We start from the raw sequence: 15916 nt of genomic DNA on the forward strand, positions 1-15916 counted from the left end.
AAATGACACCAATAGTCACAAAAATTAGTGTTCGGTCTCTGAAAATTTATTAAGGAAGAGAAAGCTATTCAAAGGTCGTTTGGTACAGCAGCGCTCTGCTTTTGTCTGCCTACGTTGTTTCAGAAAAAGCACTTAAGGTATTAATATTTTTTAGAAGTAGCAGAAAACTGGCTCTTGCAGTGATCATTCTTGCAAAACCCAGAAGTAAGTCAAATAATCCCACTTAAAATTAGGGGCTGTTAATAAGAAGATAAGAATATTTGAAGATGTTAAAAAGTGTTTTGTGATTGAGTTTGAAGGAGAACTATGACCTTTTATTTTAAGATGTTAAATACTGTGTCTTAGTGGAACTAGAACTCTTTACATGCAGGTAATCATTTCATTTCAGTTTTCTGTGGAAACATACTTATTAGCATTTAAGCAAAAATCGGAACATTTTCCGTGTTAAGTTTAATGTATTTGAAGTATTGTAGTTACAAGTTCTTACACAGAATTTTTGCTTTTAGGACCTTGATTTCCATTACCTAGAACAGACATACCATGTATTCTTTAACAGTTTTGTTAGTTTTTAACGTAGATTATTTTGACTTTGGACACAGTGAAGAGAAACTGTTTGACTTTGCCTCCTATTGTATTTGTTTTGAGATGGCATGGAAAATTGTCTACCAACAATTTAGTTTAAGAAAATCTTGGCTATTTTTAAACTTGTCCTTTTAAAAGAATTTTTTAAATGAGCTTGGAAACATATTTTTCGGACAGTAACCCCAGATCTCTCTTTCTAATGAACAAATAATAGACTTCCTATGTCCCTCTAACCTGTTGTTAGTGCTGGAAACAGAGTGATCTTTCCAAAATCCTGTTTAAAACCTCTCAGTGAATTCTCATTGCTGTAGGAACCAACTCCAGACTCCCTAATGTGGCTGTGAAGAGTAGTTTATGAAGTAGCTGGTCTCTCTCCAGCCCCATTTTCCATGTATCTTTCCCTGCCTGCCCCCCCCCCATCCCATTACCAAGATTATTAATCTCACCTCCAAACTTTTGATGCCCTCTTAGTGAAACAACTTCCCCTTTTCTTGACTCTTTATATTTGCCCTGACACCACCATCCTGTTGACCTGCATTGCCCCCACTCCTCTTTTTCAGGCATTATTTTTTTCTTTTTTAAGGCCGTGTTAAAGCATGTAATCTGGTCCATTTGTAGTTCTTCAGCAAATGGAATACATCTCTATTTTCCTAGGCATTTAATGTGGTACTCAGTACTAATGCAGTCTTTAGGTGGGCCTTTACTATAATACAGTTGTATTGTGTGGTCCTGTTTTCTTAATGATGGAAGTAGGAAAGGGGAAGGAATTAAAGTTAAGAGAAACATCTGTAGCCCACCCAGTGCATCCCATACTGTGCATGGCTCATAGGACCTCCACAGTTTAGCAGTTTTTATAATGAACTAATAAAAGAAATTGATTATGAATAATTCAGGAGAAGGGAATCATGAGGAAAAGTTAAAAGAAAATCTATAAGAAAAGGATTATTTCACTGGGTAAGTGAAAGTAATTTTCTGTGTAAATATCTTTAAAAAACGATGACCACGTGCTTTTCTTGCTTCAATCAAATTTAGTACAAGAGAATGGAATTCTAATGTGGTGCCAGTCTGTAAAGAGTAGAAGGGTTTCCTGGCAGTATAAGTCTGTTGAAAACTAGAATGAGCAGAATATGAAAACTTAAAGGGTAGGAAGTTCTATCAGTCAATCAAATGCTACTTTTATAGTTTAGCACTAATGCACAAACTTGTTGTAAAACTGACGAAGAAGTAAAACATTACTCAGTATCTCACCATCCAGAAATGCACTGTGGAAATTTGAAAGAACAAGACAAGAGACTCATCTATCTGGAACTACTTAGGAACTGACCTTCAAGAAGATAGAAGGATGGACTGAATAAGCCTAACAACGATTTAACCAATTTAATATAACTTCAAGGAAACAGCTTACTGGACACGTTGGGCAAAGAATCCTTATGATTAGATTTTTGGTAAACTGAGCTGTGATTCTTAGCAATTGAATAACTTTTATAGCAACTGAATAACTTTTTTAGCAATCAGATAATTTTTTTGTGAACAAAACTAAAATGAAAGGTGCCCAAGAAATTTAATTGGACTGCTGACCTAATTAAACATTGTTCTGTGTTCTCAATAGGTAGCTGAGAGAATTTATTAAAAACAAAAATCGAGTCTTTAAATCTTCACTTTAAACTGTAGGTCACTGCTGTTAAGTAATCACATATGTGTAATTTCTGTCTTAAAGCTGGACAATGCAGATGAGCAAGCTGCTCAGATCAGAAGGGAACTTGATGGTCGTTTGCAGCTGGCAGAGAAGATGGCAAAGGTAAATGGTTAACTTTGACACACTGTGCCACACTTCTTTGTACGTAGATTTCTGTGAGCTGAAAAAGTTTTGTATAGATAAATGCAGCATAATTTTTATCATTTTCTTCTCTGTGTGCATGCTTCTTAAGCCCAAATATCTGAATGCATATTGTCCGAATGGAGCATATTATCTATTTTACAGATCCTTCCTTATACATAGGACATATTTAAGTTCAGTAACTTTTGTAGATTAAAGCCATGCCTGATTTTCTCAAACTGACAGATTTAGAAGAATTTTAATATTGCACTAAACGTAATATAATCAGGGAGTAAAATATTGTCCCTGTGAAATATGTGAAATCACATATTCTAAAGTATTCAGCATGGTGATTGGCACATAGTGGAGTCAACTAATATTTGAATGGATGAAAGATACAGCTTGAAGTTTCTTGTAAAAAGTCTCTGTATTTAATGTTTTATTTTGTGCAATCACTGTGTTTCTCTGTAATAGGAATAAATTTCTTTAAAAAAATTTTTTTTTATGTTTATTTTTGAGAGAGACAGAGACAGAATGGGAGTGGGTTAGGGACAGAGAGAGAGGGAGACACAGAAACCGAAACAGGCTCCAGGCTCTGAGCTGTCAGCACAGAGCCTGACGCAGGGCTCGAACTCGTGAGCCACAAGATCATGACCTGAGCCGAAGTCAGCTGCTCAACTGCCTGAGCCACCCAGGCACTCCTGTAATGGAAATAAATTTCAAACAAAAACCTTGAATTTCTTCTTAAGACTTTAAAGATATGGAACTTCATTATCTGCCTCATTCTTTAGTATAATCGATGCATTAATTTATTAGTGGTAAGGGAAAATTTAGTCTTTACCAATAGACTTGAGACTATAGTGCTCTTGATCTGAGACTATGATTTTTTTCCCTTTTTTCTGCTAAGCAAAACTTTGAATATTTGGTGGTAGACTCTTCCTTTTTCTCCCTCTATCTTTCGGATGACTCCTCCCTATTGAGGGAATATTACTCATTTCTTTAAAATTTAAGTATAACGTGTACAGTATACAGATACTTGGTTGACAGCTCAGTGAATATGTGTGTATATATACACATATATATATACACTGTGCGACCACCTCCCAAATTAAGATAGTGAACTTTTCCAGCACTAGAGAAGACACATCCTGTGCTGATTTTAACAATTTAAATGTGTTTGTTTTTGCAAAGGCAAATATATTTGTGAATAATGTATAAGTTTTAAGAACACTAATACTGTGTTTATCTAAAAGTCTGTTAAACTAAAAAGTAGGGAAGTTGTTGAGAAATCGGAGATAAATAGAAAAGTAGAGAAAATTGAGAGAAATTTTGGTAGCAGAGAGGAGAGTAAGTTGTGAGAACCAAGTCGGAGATAGACGAGGAAGTATCTGCAGATGAATGAAAACATAGGATGGTGTGAGTTGGGAGCTAGAGAGTTCTATTCATCCAAAGGGCAGTGGTTATAGGGCAGCATGCCTTGTTACTATGGTCTGGATATCTGGAGAGGCACTGCATCATTCCAGAGATAAAAATGTCAGATTCATAGCATGGAAGTCAAGTTAGATTAAGGTGATTAGAAGCTTTAGAGAAGAAAATACTTTCCCCAAAACCCTCAGCTGAGTTGGAAACTGGCTGGAAAGACCTTTGCTTTTCTAGAAGACCCGAGGCTGGGAGAGAATCCAGAGAGATCTTCCAGACCCTGTGGGAAAGGACCCTGGAGCTGAGAGCTGCATTTGTAGATTGCCTAGGTGTATGTAGATTGTACCTGAGACTGCGCACATTGTCATGAGTTGGATTTGCTTCTGTAAGGGCCTGGCCAAAGATGTGATGCTTTAGAATAAAGTTTAAATGAATTTCTGGAGAGTGAAACAGGAGAGCCTTGGTGTTTTCTCAAGGCCAGGCCTGGGGAGGAGGATGTGGGTTTATAACCTCTGGACTTGAGAAGGGTCAGTGATGCACCTACAGAGAGTTCTCTTTGATGACACCCTGCTGATGCCATCACAAACATTGATACATTTTAAAAAGTGTGGAGAAGGGCCAGGCACTTGGGTGGCTCCGTTGGTTAAGCAAGTGTCCAATTCTTGATTACAGCTCAGGTCAAGATCTCATGGTTTCTGAGATCAGCCCCATGTCTGCTTGGGATTCTTTCTTACTCTCCCCCCCCCCCCCCCCCATCCCACACTCCCACTGTGCTCCCATCTCTCTCTCTCTCTTTAATAATAATCTCTCTCTCTCAAAATAAACAAATAATAATAAATATATAAATAATAATAAACTCTTTCTCTCTCAAAATAAATAAACATTAAAAAATAAAGTGTGGAGAAGAATGTGAAGCCAGTGGGATTGGAAGGGGGAAAAAATGCCACCAAAAATAAAATGCCTTTTGGTGAATATATTGACATAGCAGATAGAACATGTTTAATTGCTTTCTACTTTAATTGCACCAATTATAAGCCATCTTCATAAAATATTCATGGCGCTAATTATAATTACTGACCTTGTTGCATTGTATATCTATAATCTATGAACCCACAATGGCAGATGATACAATGAATCTGTTTTATAGACCAGGAGATTGAGATCTAGGGAAGAGTATTGATCTCAAGATTACATAACAAATAATGTGCTGGAGGCTGGGCTGAAACCCTGGTCCTTTGATTCCAGAACCTAGTTTGCTCTCTTGGGTGCAACTGCCTGTTCAATCTGATAAATCCAGAAGTGTGGTCCATTATCTAATCATTGGTAATCAGTAACCCCTCCTACCACACTTCACAATACGATATAATAACAAGGAAACCCCAGGGCAGAAATCTGTTTGAAAGGATAGAAATACTGACCTTAATACTTTAGCCAAGGTCTAATTTGGAAGTAGTCAGAAAGGTGTGGACTGAGCCAGAAAAACCTGTAGGCAAATCCATGATTGCCATTTCCTAGATATAGAACATTAGGCAAGTTTATTTAACTTTTTGGAGCCTGAAATTTTCCATCCGTAAATTCATTGTTTATTGAACACCTGCTAAAATAGCTATGCAATGTTGTAGGTGCTTAGGATACATCCAGACAAATGTGTGGTTGTCTTGGGATAAAACCAGACAAAAATATATCTGCTATGCCCTAACAGAGCTTGCATTTGAGAGAGCCCCACAGTAAGCAATATATGTTCTATATAACTGAATTATGGAGGGTGATCATTTACTGTTTAGAAAATAAAGACAAGGTAGAGTCAGGAGTTTGGAAGGGAGGGAGGGTGCTTAAAATCTCCTGTTAAGTGGTCAGGTTAGGCCAGTTCTTGGCAGTGGTGTCTTTTCGATTACACCAAAAAACTTGGAATCATCTCTGACTCCCTTCTTTTTCTCGTGCTTCATGGCAAATTTATTAGAAAACCCATTTGCATCTGTCTTCAAAGTATTTCTAGAATCTGACAGCTGTCTCCATCTTCCACCTACTACTCTGGTCCAGGCTTCATCTAGTGAAGGTTTGAATACTGAGAATTTTTTTATGGAGCAAACATTTTCACTTATATCATGTGTTAGGGCTGCTAATGAGCGAGTAAATTAGGACTTTTAAACCATGGTTTATAAGAGCAACTCACAGTTAAACTAGAGAATAACCCATTTCTGATTCTTTTCTAATTTAACAGATCAAATTTAACATATAAATGAGTTGCCTGAAGTATCCTTGATTTTGTTTTCAAGAAAGAGGCAACATAAGCGGGCTAAATAAAGTTGATGAAATACTATTAATAAGCCTCTGAGCTTTAAAGCAGGATTGTCTATCTTTTCCCCCAGAGAGGAAAACAAAAATTGAGTATAGTCTATTTCTTGAAAAGTTGGAAAATGCTGATAAAACAGTCACTTTTGGTGATTCCTGCCAGTCTCCTCCTTAAAAAATGATAGTGAGTGAAGTGTTGTTTTTAACTAATGCTAAATAGGAGTAAGATCTTTTATATGGTGATGGTAAGTTTTCCATCAAATAACACCTTAAAAATTTGACAAAAGAAAATTGGTGCATCCAGGCTTTCAAAGAAGGTATTTCTTTTTGCTTTGCTAAAACAAAAATTTTAAAAAGGCAAAAATCATGACTCCTACACATATACAATGAACACACAATAAAGGTTTCATTGAGAGCATAATGAACAAGCCAACTAGTTATAGATGAAGTAACCTCAAGAACATACTAGAACTAGGTGGTTTTAGCCAAGGTTAAAATAAGATTCATGGATTAAATCTGAAAGTGGTTAATTTCCAACAAAGTTGTAAAGTATAACCATTGGATTCTCTTATTCACCAGACACACACTATTTGTATCTTTTTCAGACAAAAGTCTGTAAGGTTAACATGTAATTTCACTTAAAATTTTTTTTTTAATGTTCGTTTTTGAGAGACAGAATGTGAGTGGGAGAGGGGCAGAGAGAGAGGGAAACAGAATCCAGAGCAGGCTCCAGGCTCTGAGCTGTCAGCACAGAGCCTGCTGTGGGGCTTGAACTCACAAATTGAGAGATCATGACCAGAGCCAAAGTTGGATGCTTAACTGACTGAGCCACCCAGGCGCCCCTGAGACTTTTCATCAATAAACAGTAAATTGAACTTAGTGTATTTCCTCAGATGACCCTTGGATGTCCTTTATCCATACAGGACATTGAAAGGACCTTCCCCCCTCACCCTTTTGCCTTATTTCTAAGTTTTGGAAACTTTTCATAACAACTTTAAAAGTCAGCGCACCAATCTATAAATCTGTTTTTATGGCTTATTTTGCTTGTAGTTTTGTTTTTCCTTTACGTACATTGAGAAACCATTCCAAAACTTTTCTTTTTCGCCAAAGGAAACCAAGGTATTCTGTACCTGACTAGCTATGTGTTTTTCCTGGGATTGCAAACTGTTTTTGGGGTGTCACTTCAAACTATAAAGGAATGTTGAAAGGGTATTTAAGAATCTTACTTACAAACGTTACTTCTGAATGTGGATATTTACTGTGTGATAATAAATATTCAATTTTAATATTGATTATATGTAAATTATATTAAAAGAAATACGTGAAGGTTGTACTGGGGTAAAAGAAAAACAGGTGGCCTGGGACTCTGGGACTGATTTGTGAAGTGATGCCAGGTGTCGCTTTCCATCCCATGAACAAACGAGGGCACGTGAGTCACAGGTTAGGTGTTGGTTGATGGGAGCACTCTGGATGTGTTCCAGTTATCTCAGAGATGAGGGTTCCTTGGGTTAGGCTTTGAATGATGCCAAGGGAAACTGTAAGGAAGGCACTGCTTTTCTAGGGCATTAGGCAGCTGTTTGAAAGGTGGCTGCTTTAGGCTTTCATTCCCAGCCAGTTTTGTGCAGTAGGTGGATATGGTATGTCATACTTGATACCATTATAAACTCTCTACCTCTAAGGAAAGAGCTAATGCCAATTGTCAAGGGTTAAGGAAGAGCCAGTAGTGGGAGGAAGTCTCATTTTGCTGTTTGTAGTAATATGAATGGCTGTAATCTTCTCTAAGGGCAATTTGGCAATGTCTGTCAATATTTTTTTGGAAAACCGATACTTGGAATGTCCTTTTCATTGAGTGAAAGAAACCAAAATCTGATGGCAGAGATAGAAGGATCAAATGTCAGTGCTCACGTGACCAAAAAGAAAATGACTCTTCTAAGTTGATATTATTCTTTTATATGTAGATGTGAAAATTCTAGAAATATCATATTGCTATTTCACATGATTTTTTAATTTGAATGCTTATTTTATAAAAAGGATATCTTCTCAATAATACACATCTGTGGTAAGGGAGAGATTTAAAATGTTTCCCAACAGGCAAGGCATCCTGTACTGAACATTTTTCTTACCGACCAATTACCCCAAGCATTTCAAAGTTACCAGTGGCTAATTAAGATCGATACACACACTAAAGTTTCTTTCATGTAGGTTTCCAGTTTTTACTTAAGCAAAACCTTATCAAAAATAAAGTTAATGTGAAAATGTAATTCATCTTGTACCATAATGATTCTGAGTAAGGGATATAAGTAGGGTACTCTTATACATAATCAAAATTGCCAAAGCCTCATGCTTTTAAAGCCTGAAGACTCAAGTATTGGGTAGCTGCATTTATACTGAGTATCATAATTTCTGAGAGTCAAATATATACATCATGTGATCTTTTATGATAAAATTGAAATATGTCTTTTGTAACGTTATTTTTAAATTATTTTCAAGGAAAGAAACTTCCCCAAATTCATAGCAAAAGAAATGGAGAATATGTATATAGAAGAGTTGCGATCTTCAGTGAATTTGCTAATGGCCAATTTGGAGAGTCTTCCAGTTTCAAAAGGTGGTCCGGAATTTAAACTGCAAAAACTAAAACGTTCACAGAATTCTGCCTTTTTGGACATTGGAGATGAGAATGAGATTCAGCTGTCAAAATCTGACGTAGTGCTGTCATTCACCTTGGAGGTAAGTGTCTTTATCCCATACTCACCTCTGACAGCCTAAATGAGGCTGCAAAATAATTTCTGCTGACCTTTGTGGTAACTCTTTGAATTTAAAGCAGTGTAATATATTTTGAAGAAGTTACATTATTCTTCATTTGCTAGACAATCAGGTTGTGAATGCAAATTAATGCAAATTGCTCTTTAAACCTAACAGCAGTTTTAGGATTAAATAATAAAATGAGTTTTGAGGGAAGTCATCTTGTGCCAACTAGGCTGGTGTACATTTATTGATAAAGTTAAACACCAAAGCACTCTTTAAACACATGATTTAAATCTCTAATTTGGGAATTGCTTTCAGGTTTTGGTTTAGCTTTGTTTTTAATCTACCTCACTTGTGTTTTTCTAGCCTCAACTCACCATCTAGCTTTGAAACACATTATTGGATGAATATAGATGATAAGTAGTTCTTCCTTTCCAGGATGTCCATTTTTGTTATAGATAATATTTTAAGGACCAGGAACAGATGTGACACATTTAAAATTGTCCTCCTGGAGGCGCATCTGAGTGGCTCAGTTTCAGTGTCTGACTCTTGATTTGGGCTCAGGTCATGATCTCATTTGAGCCCTGTGATGGGCTCTGTGCTGATAGTGCCGAACCTGCTTGGGATTCTCTCCTTCGCTCTCTGCCCCTTCCCTGCTCATGCGTGTTCTCTCTTCCCCCTCCCCCCTTCTCAAAAATAAATAAATTTTAAAAAGATAAATAATATTGTGTTTCCTGAGACTTCAGAGTTTTATCATTTTTATATAATTCACTGGAAACCAGATATTGATACGGACTCTTATTGCCACAACCACTTGATGTTTTTCATGATTACATTTTTTCATTGCTAATCTGTGTATTTGAGCTAATCCATGTAATATTTTTGTGTTTATACATAAAACAGACACACAATTTCAAGGTTAAATTTATAGCTCTCTCAAAAATTAAAACTTCTAACTCCTTCCTTGCATTGTTAAATTGTCACTTTGCTGGTACCCAGTACTGCTATTTGAGTTTGTGGATTGACAGAGAAAAGTACATGGAGTCTTAGGAGGTACCGTTTTAAATTTCCCTGTTGATACTTCTTACTCTTGGCTTGTTTAGGTTGTGGCAGAAAAATGTGTGCTTTTTGTTCTTTCCTCCACCTGTTCAACTCTAAGGTAAATTCAGGCTTCAGGATAAGCCAACGGCCTCTCTCTTTCTTGACTTCCAGGCTAATGATTTCTGTGTAGGTTCACAGATTAAATGTACTATCAGAGTAGAGATAGGTTTTCTTCTGACTCAAGCCTCAGTTCTAGGGTTTCCTAATGATTGTGCCATTATTGCCTTTCTTCTCAGTCTCTTGTCATTACTGGGTTTCTTCTCAATCTCTCCAATATCTTAAAGAGATATTTAAAGGGAAAATACACAGTATCTTACATGTCGAATTTTCTTAGCATACCTGTCTCAGTTTTCCTACTGACCAAGATATAAAGTGCCCAGTTTTTTTTAAGGCTTTGTATGAAACAAAATGAGTTTATTATAATTTGTAAAGCAGCTTATTTTTGTCATGTATAAATCTGCCATTATATAAACACGCAGAACTGGAAACAGTTCAGAACATCATCTCTTTTTTCTATTCCTTAAAAAACTGTAAACAATAGTAAATAATTGGCTCTTACGGACTTTTTTCCCTACTTAAAAACAAAATTATGTTCGTGAGTTAGTGTCTGTGTGAAACCATGCGTTGTTCTATGCTTCATCGCCAGTGTCTTAAACAGGGCTGAGCATTTAGCAATAAAGTGGCATTGGGGGAGAATAGGAGTTAAAACTTCATTTTGTGTGGTCTGAGAAGCTTGTATATTTATAAAATCATTTTGATGTTCTTTATTGCTATGTGTATAAAGGCAGATATTTTCCTTCCTTAGCATAATACAGATCTTTTCCATGATGCCCCCAGTATTATAAATAGGAGATGTGTGTTCAACAACAAAATGAAATCACATTCAGTGCAAACTACATACACAGTATGTATCTATAGACCCTGTAGAGAATAGACAGGTCCCCCTCCGTCCCCAGGGCCTCTGACCTCAGCCTAGCTAAACTCCATAATTATCCCTGGCCCATTATCCAAGCCTTCTCAGCCTAAGAAAATTCTGAAAGGCAAGTAGTTAATCCACTTTAAGGGTCTCACATTTCATCAGTCAAGCTTAGAATTGGTCTAGTGAGAAAGGTTTTTTCTAGGAACTGAAATCTGGGTCTAAGGGGTAAGTGCAGATTTGAAAAACTCATATTTTATCACCCTCTTTAAAATTGCTGCTGACTGCTCTCTTCTCTCACCCCACCCTATTCTGTTTTCAAGCTGAATTTTTGCCACAGCTCTTAACCACCTACTATATAATTCAGTTATTATGTTTATTATTCATTATCTGATTTATTCTACTACAATGTAAGCTATGGGAAGTTGAGGTCTTTTGTTTACTGAGGTATCACACGAGCCTAAAACACTGCCTGCTACACAACTAGCTTGATAAATACTGATTGAGTTGGGGCCTTTGGTGGTTCAAAAAGCAGCAGTTGGCCACACATGATTACTTTCAGGTCTCTCCATTCATGAAGCCTTCAGTTCAGAGAGAATAGTAAAGCAAGAGACCAGCTAAGCCACAAAACTGTAAGCCATACAATGGGATTTTAAAATTAAATATTCAAGTCAGGGGAGGACAACAGATGTTCATCTATGAAGTTGAGTCTGCATGTCGTAAGAGAAGAGGAATGGGTTTCGCTGGCATGAGAACAGTTGGTTTTCACTGGTTTTAAGCTTGCAGACCCTGTGACTTCTTTCTCTGGTATATGTGGTCCCCATATACTGCTCAGCTTTGTTTTCTCAAACCTGCCCACACCCTGATGCCACAGAACTCTGGACAATTCAGAAGCATGTTACCAAGTTTTATATTTTGTACGTGCCTCCCTTCTTTTTGCTTCTAGAATACCTCTGTATATTTTATCTTTATCATATCAGTCACAGAGAGATTGGGGAAGAAAAGATGAAATTTAGACTAGTTTTATTTTCTGTAGTTGCATTGTCAAGTCTTGCAGGGAATTGGTAGAAACCGTTACCTAAAATTAGGTTAGTTGATGGTTCATGGGATTCTGGGCTGTCTTTATCGTTAATGATTGAGACTAGCTGTATTTTTTTTTTCTCCTTTTGGAAACCAGATCTGCAGAATTGTGTTGTTTTGTGTATATGTATGGATTCCAAACGGAAGTTCCTTCTTCTGAAAGTGGCAATTCTGCAGAATAAAACCTTCCTGGCACAGATGGGAGTATTGTTTTGCAGAGCAGAAAACAGTTTCCTGAGTTGTATGCTTCAGGAGGTCCTGTTTACGGTAGCTTGTAGTAGAGGTGACAGAAATAGTGTTAAGCATATGCTTCCTTTCTTCTTTTTTGAACTTTGACTATTAAACACACTGTAGAAAGAGATGCAGTGCAAATAAACCTATTCCCAAATAGGAACTAAAACATTTCTAGATTTATCATGTGTACATGATTCTGTTGCTTCCCGTATTTTAAGTGACCTTCCAAAAATTTTATTTACAAGTCATTGGGGTCAGGGCACCTGGGTGGCTCAGTCGTTTAAGTGTTTTAGCTCAGATCATGATCTCACAGTTAGTATGAGCCCCTCCATCAGGCTCTATTCTGACAGTGAGGAGCCTGCTTGGAATTCTCTCTTTCCCTCTGTCTCTGCTCTCTCCTGCTCGAGCTCCCTCTCAAATAAACTTAAAAAAAGAAAAAAAAAAAAGTTTACAAATGACCAAAAAAAGAAGTCATTAGGATCATGGTAGTAAGTCCATGTGGAGTTGGCTTTTGATCGATAGGGTTACAGATCTCATTTGTTTTAGTTTCTGCTTAGTTTTAATGAGTTTCAAAATGATTAACAATGAAGCTGACTTATTAAGAATATATACCTTCTTTTGCTTACTTTCCATCAATAAGATGAAGTGCTTTACTTCAACTTCCTTGAATGTATTAGGGAAGCTGTGAAAGATAATTCTGTTATCTTTTAGTTCTTAGTCTGTTTTCAGTTAAGTCCTTATTTTTATTCGTGACTTGGTATGCATTTCATTGCAATAAAATAACAGAAGTCTTGATTGAGGAGGAAAATGGTTCAGAGTTTGACCTTTTTAGTGATTAGTTTCCTATTTTTTCATGAAAAACAAATTTGGCATTTGTTTTATGAACATAATCCTTCTGTTGTGCTGGAGAGTGAAAGGAAAAATAGTTTTTTTAAGATGGCTTCTTTGGGACCTTTTGCCTCCAGATTCATATCACAATTCATGAAAGGAGTAATGACTTTAATAATACATTAAGTGATCAATATATGATTTTTTAGTGGATATTTTGGTAGCTACTTGGCATGAATGCTGTTTATCTTGTTTGTACAAATACAACACGAGATCAGTAAAGACATGAATGTATATTATGAAAATGCCATTGAATATATTTTATGCAATTTGAGAACTGAGGAAACTTTTGGGTTGCAAGTTTTGGTTGAAAAAGCTATAGCATGTAATATTCAATGATCATATTTTATGTGTATACCCAGTGAAAATGTTAGGTTACAGTGTTTTAAAATCAGTAGCCTTTTATATGAGTATAAAAGGCTCACTTGAAAAAAAAATTGTTTCCCTTTTTTCCAGGACTTATAGATGCATAAAATAATATCACCTTCTACCCTTTTCCAGTAAACTGCCTTAAATTAGCACATACTTTTAGTGGATGAAGAAGTCCTTTTTTTTTCCTTGTGAAGTTAGTAGAAAGATGTTCATTGGCAAGTTAAATTGTCCATATTTCATAATACACACACCTGCTATAATGCATATTCTTCTATAAATAGTAGTCATCTAAAATAAGTGGATATAGAAAATTCTGATGTCCTATATTCATAACAGTGAATTGGTATTATGATGATGTGTACCACTCATAAATCGTATTCCACTTTATGTGGAACTCAACCTGTACATGTTTTAGCACATTCACTGAGATTTCATTGGTCATTCTGCTTTACCTGATGCAGACTTGCCATCGTTTTTTAAGGATCTGAGTGTATACCTCACTTATTAATTCAGTAGGGCTTATATTTAGAGATTTTAACCTTACTGTAATAGCTGGCAGGAGAGATTTCTTCAATATCCAATATTTCTTCAATTTCTTCAAAATTTATTCAATTTCTTCAATATTCTTCAACTCCAATATTGAAGAAATCTTGAATATTCTTCAGAATATTGAACATTCAGAAATATTGAACATTCTTCAGAATGTTATTTACTTTACCTTTCATGAATACAGGTGGATTCTAAGGAAGAAAAAATGCCATTGGTGTTACCAGATAATTTATTCAATTGGTCATTCTAATTGTAGTCAATGCTGCTATCTCTGTATATTGCTAAAGGCTGCCAACTTGATGTATCATTTAAATTTTTTTTATCTTTAGATTGTCATCATGGAAGTTCAAGGTTTGAAGTCTGTTGCTCCCAATCGAATTGTTTATTGTACAATGGAAGTGGAAGGAGGAGAAAAACTGCAGACAGACCAGGCTGAAGCCTCAAGGCCACAGTAAGGCACTTAAAAAAAAAAATTCTCCCCTTCCAAAGAAACCCGGTTTGTTTATTTGCAGCATTGTGTGGTTTTATACTCTGAAACTGTTATTTGGCCAGGCTTGTCTGAACTGTGCTAGAATTATTGTATGCCTTTCTAGATAAGGATGCCGTAAATAGAACTGTAGCAGAATCCCTGTGTAGTACGAACAGAAAATCTAACATGCAAATGAGAAGCTAATTATTAGGCAATTAAATGTTGGTAAGTCATTTAAAAGGAAAACATGCATTATATGTTATTTAGAAGGTAGTCCTTGATCCTATTTCAGTTTCTAGAATTGTAACTTAATAGCTTTTCCATTTCCATATATTATAACACTTATGTTGAGGTAGCTACAATTTGGCACAATGTCTTAGAATACTTAGGGAATAGGCTTGAGGTAGAGAACCAGTTAATGACAACCATACAGTAATCAGAGAAGCTAAAGCTGTTTTCTGCTGGCAGTTTTATGTTTCAGATTGTGGAAATGAGTTTAATTAAGTTTGGAAGATGTTCTTTTTAACTGACTGAAACTTGGGAAACATCACAGTCTCTGGTAGAAATAACCAGGCTAGTCTGAGGAATTTGAGTGAAAATTGCCTGGCTTTCATTTGTACACTGCCTATAGAAAAGAATTTTTTTTTCCTTCCTCAGGATTTAGGATTTTTGTCTTATCACAGCATGATGATGGGACTAATCATACAGGAGACATCGGTTCAGATCCTGGCTAGGCACTGGTTACATAGTGGTAAATAAAACCTTTCGTTCTCTGTAGGGCAGGCACAGTTTAAGGTAGAGACACAAGTTGACATGTAACAGGACAGATGTGCACAGAGTATTATGAGATGGAGGAAGAAGCAAGTTGCAGCTTCTCACCCTGCCTTACAAAAAGCCATACAGGTCTGCCCCTAGCCCGCCCCTCATTACCTCTGGGACCTCACCTTGACCCTCGGTTTCCCTGGTCAATTACTGGACTTCATGCAGTTCCTTCAACATCTCAGCCTGTTACCATTGCACTTGCTTTTTCCCTGTGCCTGCCTGCTTTCTTACCTTTGTACAGCTGGATCCTTGATACTAAGAATCTTAACACAAACTTCACTTGCTGGGAAGATCTTTTAGATAACCCAATATGGAGCAGATATCTTCTGGCTCATTTTAATTTTTAGACCAATGTGTTTCTCATCTGTTCATTTGGTATTGTTTTCCCTTGAGAAAGGGGAAGATATCTTATCCTATTTGATCTTCTAGTACCTGGTAGATTGTCAGAACTTACTAGTTCAGTTGCTTGCACTTATTTTTATGACTTAGTCACAGCAAATATTTAAGGTCGTAGTATTTACTCTTGCAGGCAAGTAGAGTTGAGTTACGTTGAGTTGTGACAATGAGGTAAAAATAATGAGGGTAAACAACTCTTTTAAGAGATTTTCTAAACCTAAAAGAAGGCTGTGGA

At 36.4% G+C, this 15916-nt stretch overlaps 1 protein-coding gene across 16 annotated transcripts in view; it reads left to right on the top strand.

Annotated features, from left to right (window-relative positions):
* CADPS2 (calcium dependent secretion activator 2) overlaps positions 1-15916 on the top strand; it is a 543402-nt gene that overhangs the window by 218925 nt on the left and 308561 nt on the right. For all 16 annotated transcript variants that reach the window (XM_058724453.1, XM_058724449.1, XM_058724458.1 and 13 more), the window contains 3 exons: positions 2300-2380; positions 8600-8836; positions 14324-14445. In XM_058724453.1, the coding sequence (XP_058580436.1) occupies positions 2300-2380; positions 8600-8836; positions 14324-14445 (440 nt within the window). The remainder of the gene's footprint in view (positions 1-2299; positions 2381-8599; positions 8837-14323; positions 14446-15916) is intronic.

This window comes from Neofelis nebulosa, chromosome 4, assembly GCF_028018385.1.
Source record: "Neofelis nebulosa isolate mNeoNeb1 chromosome 4, mNeoNeb1.pri, whole genome shotgun sequence".
Classification (NCBI taxonomy): domain Eukaryota; kingdom Metazoa; phylum Chordata; class Mammalia; order Carnivora; family Felidae; genus Neofelis; species Neofelis nebulosa.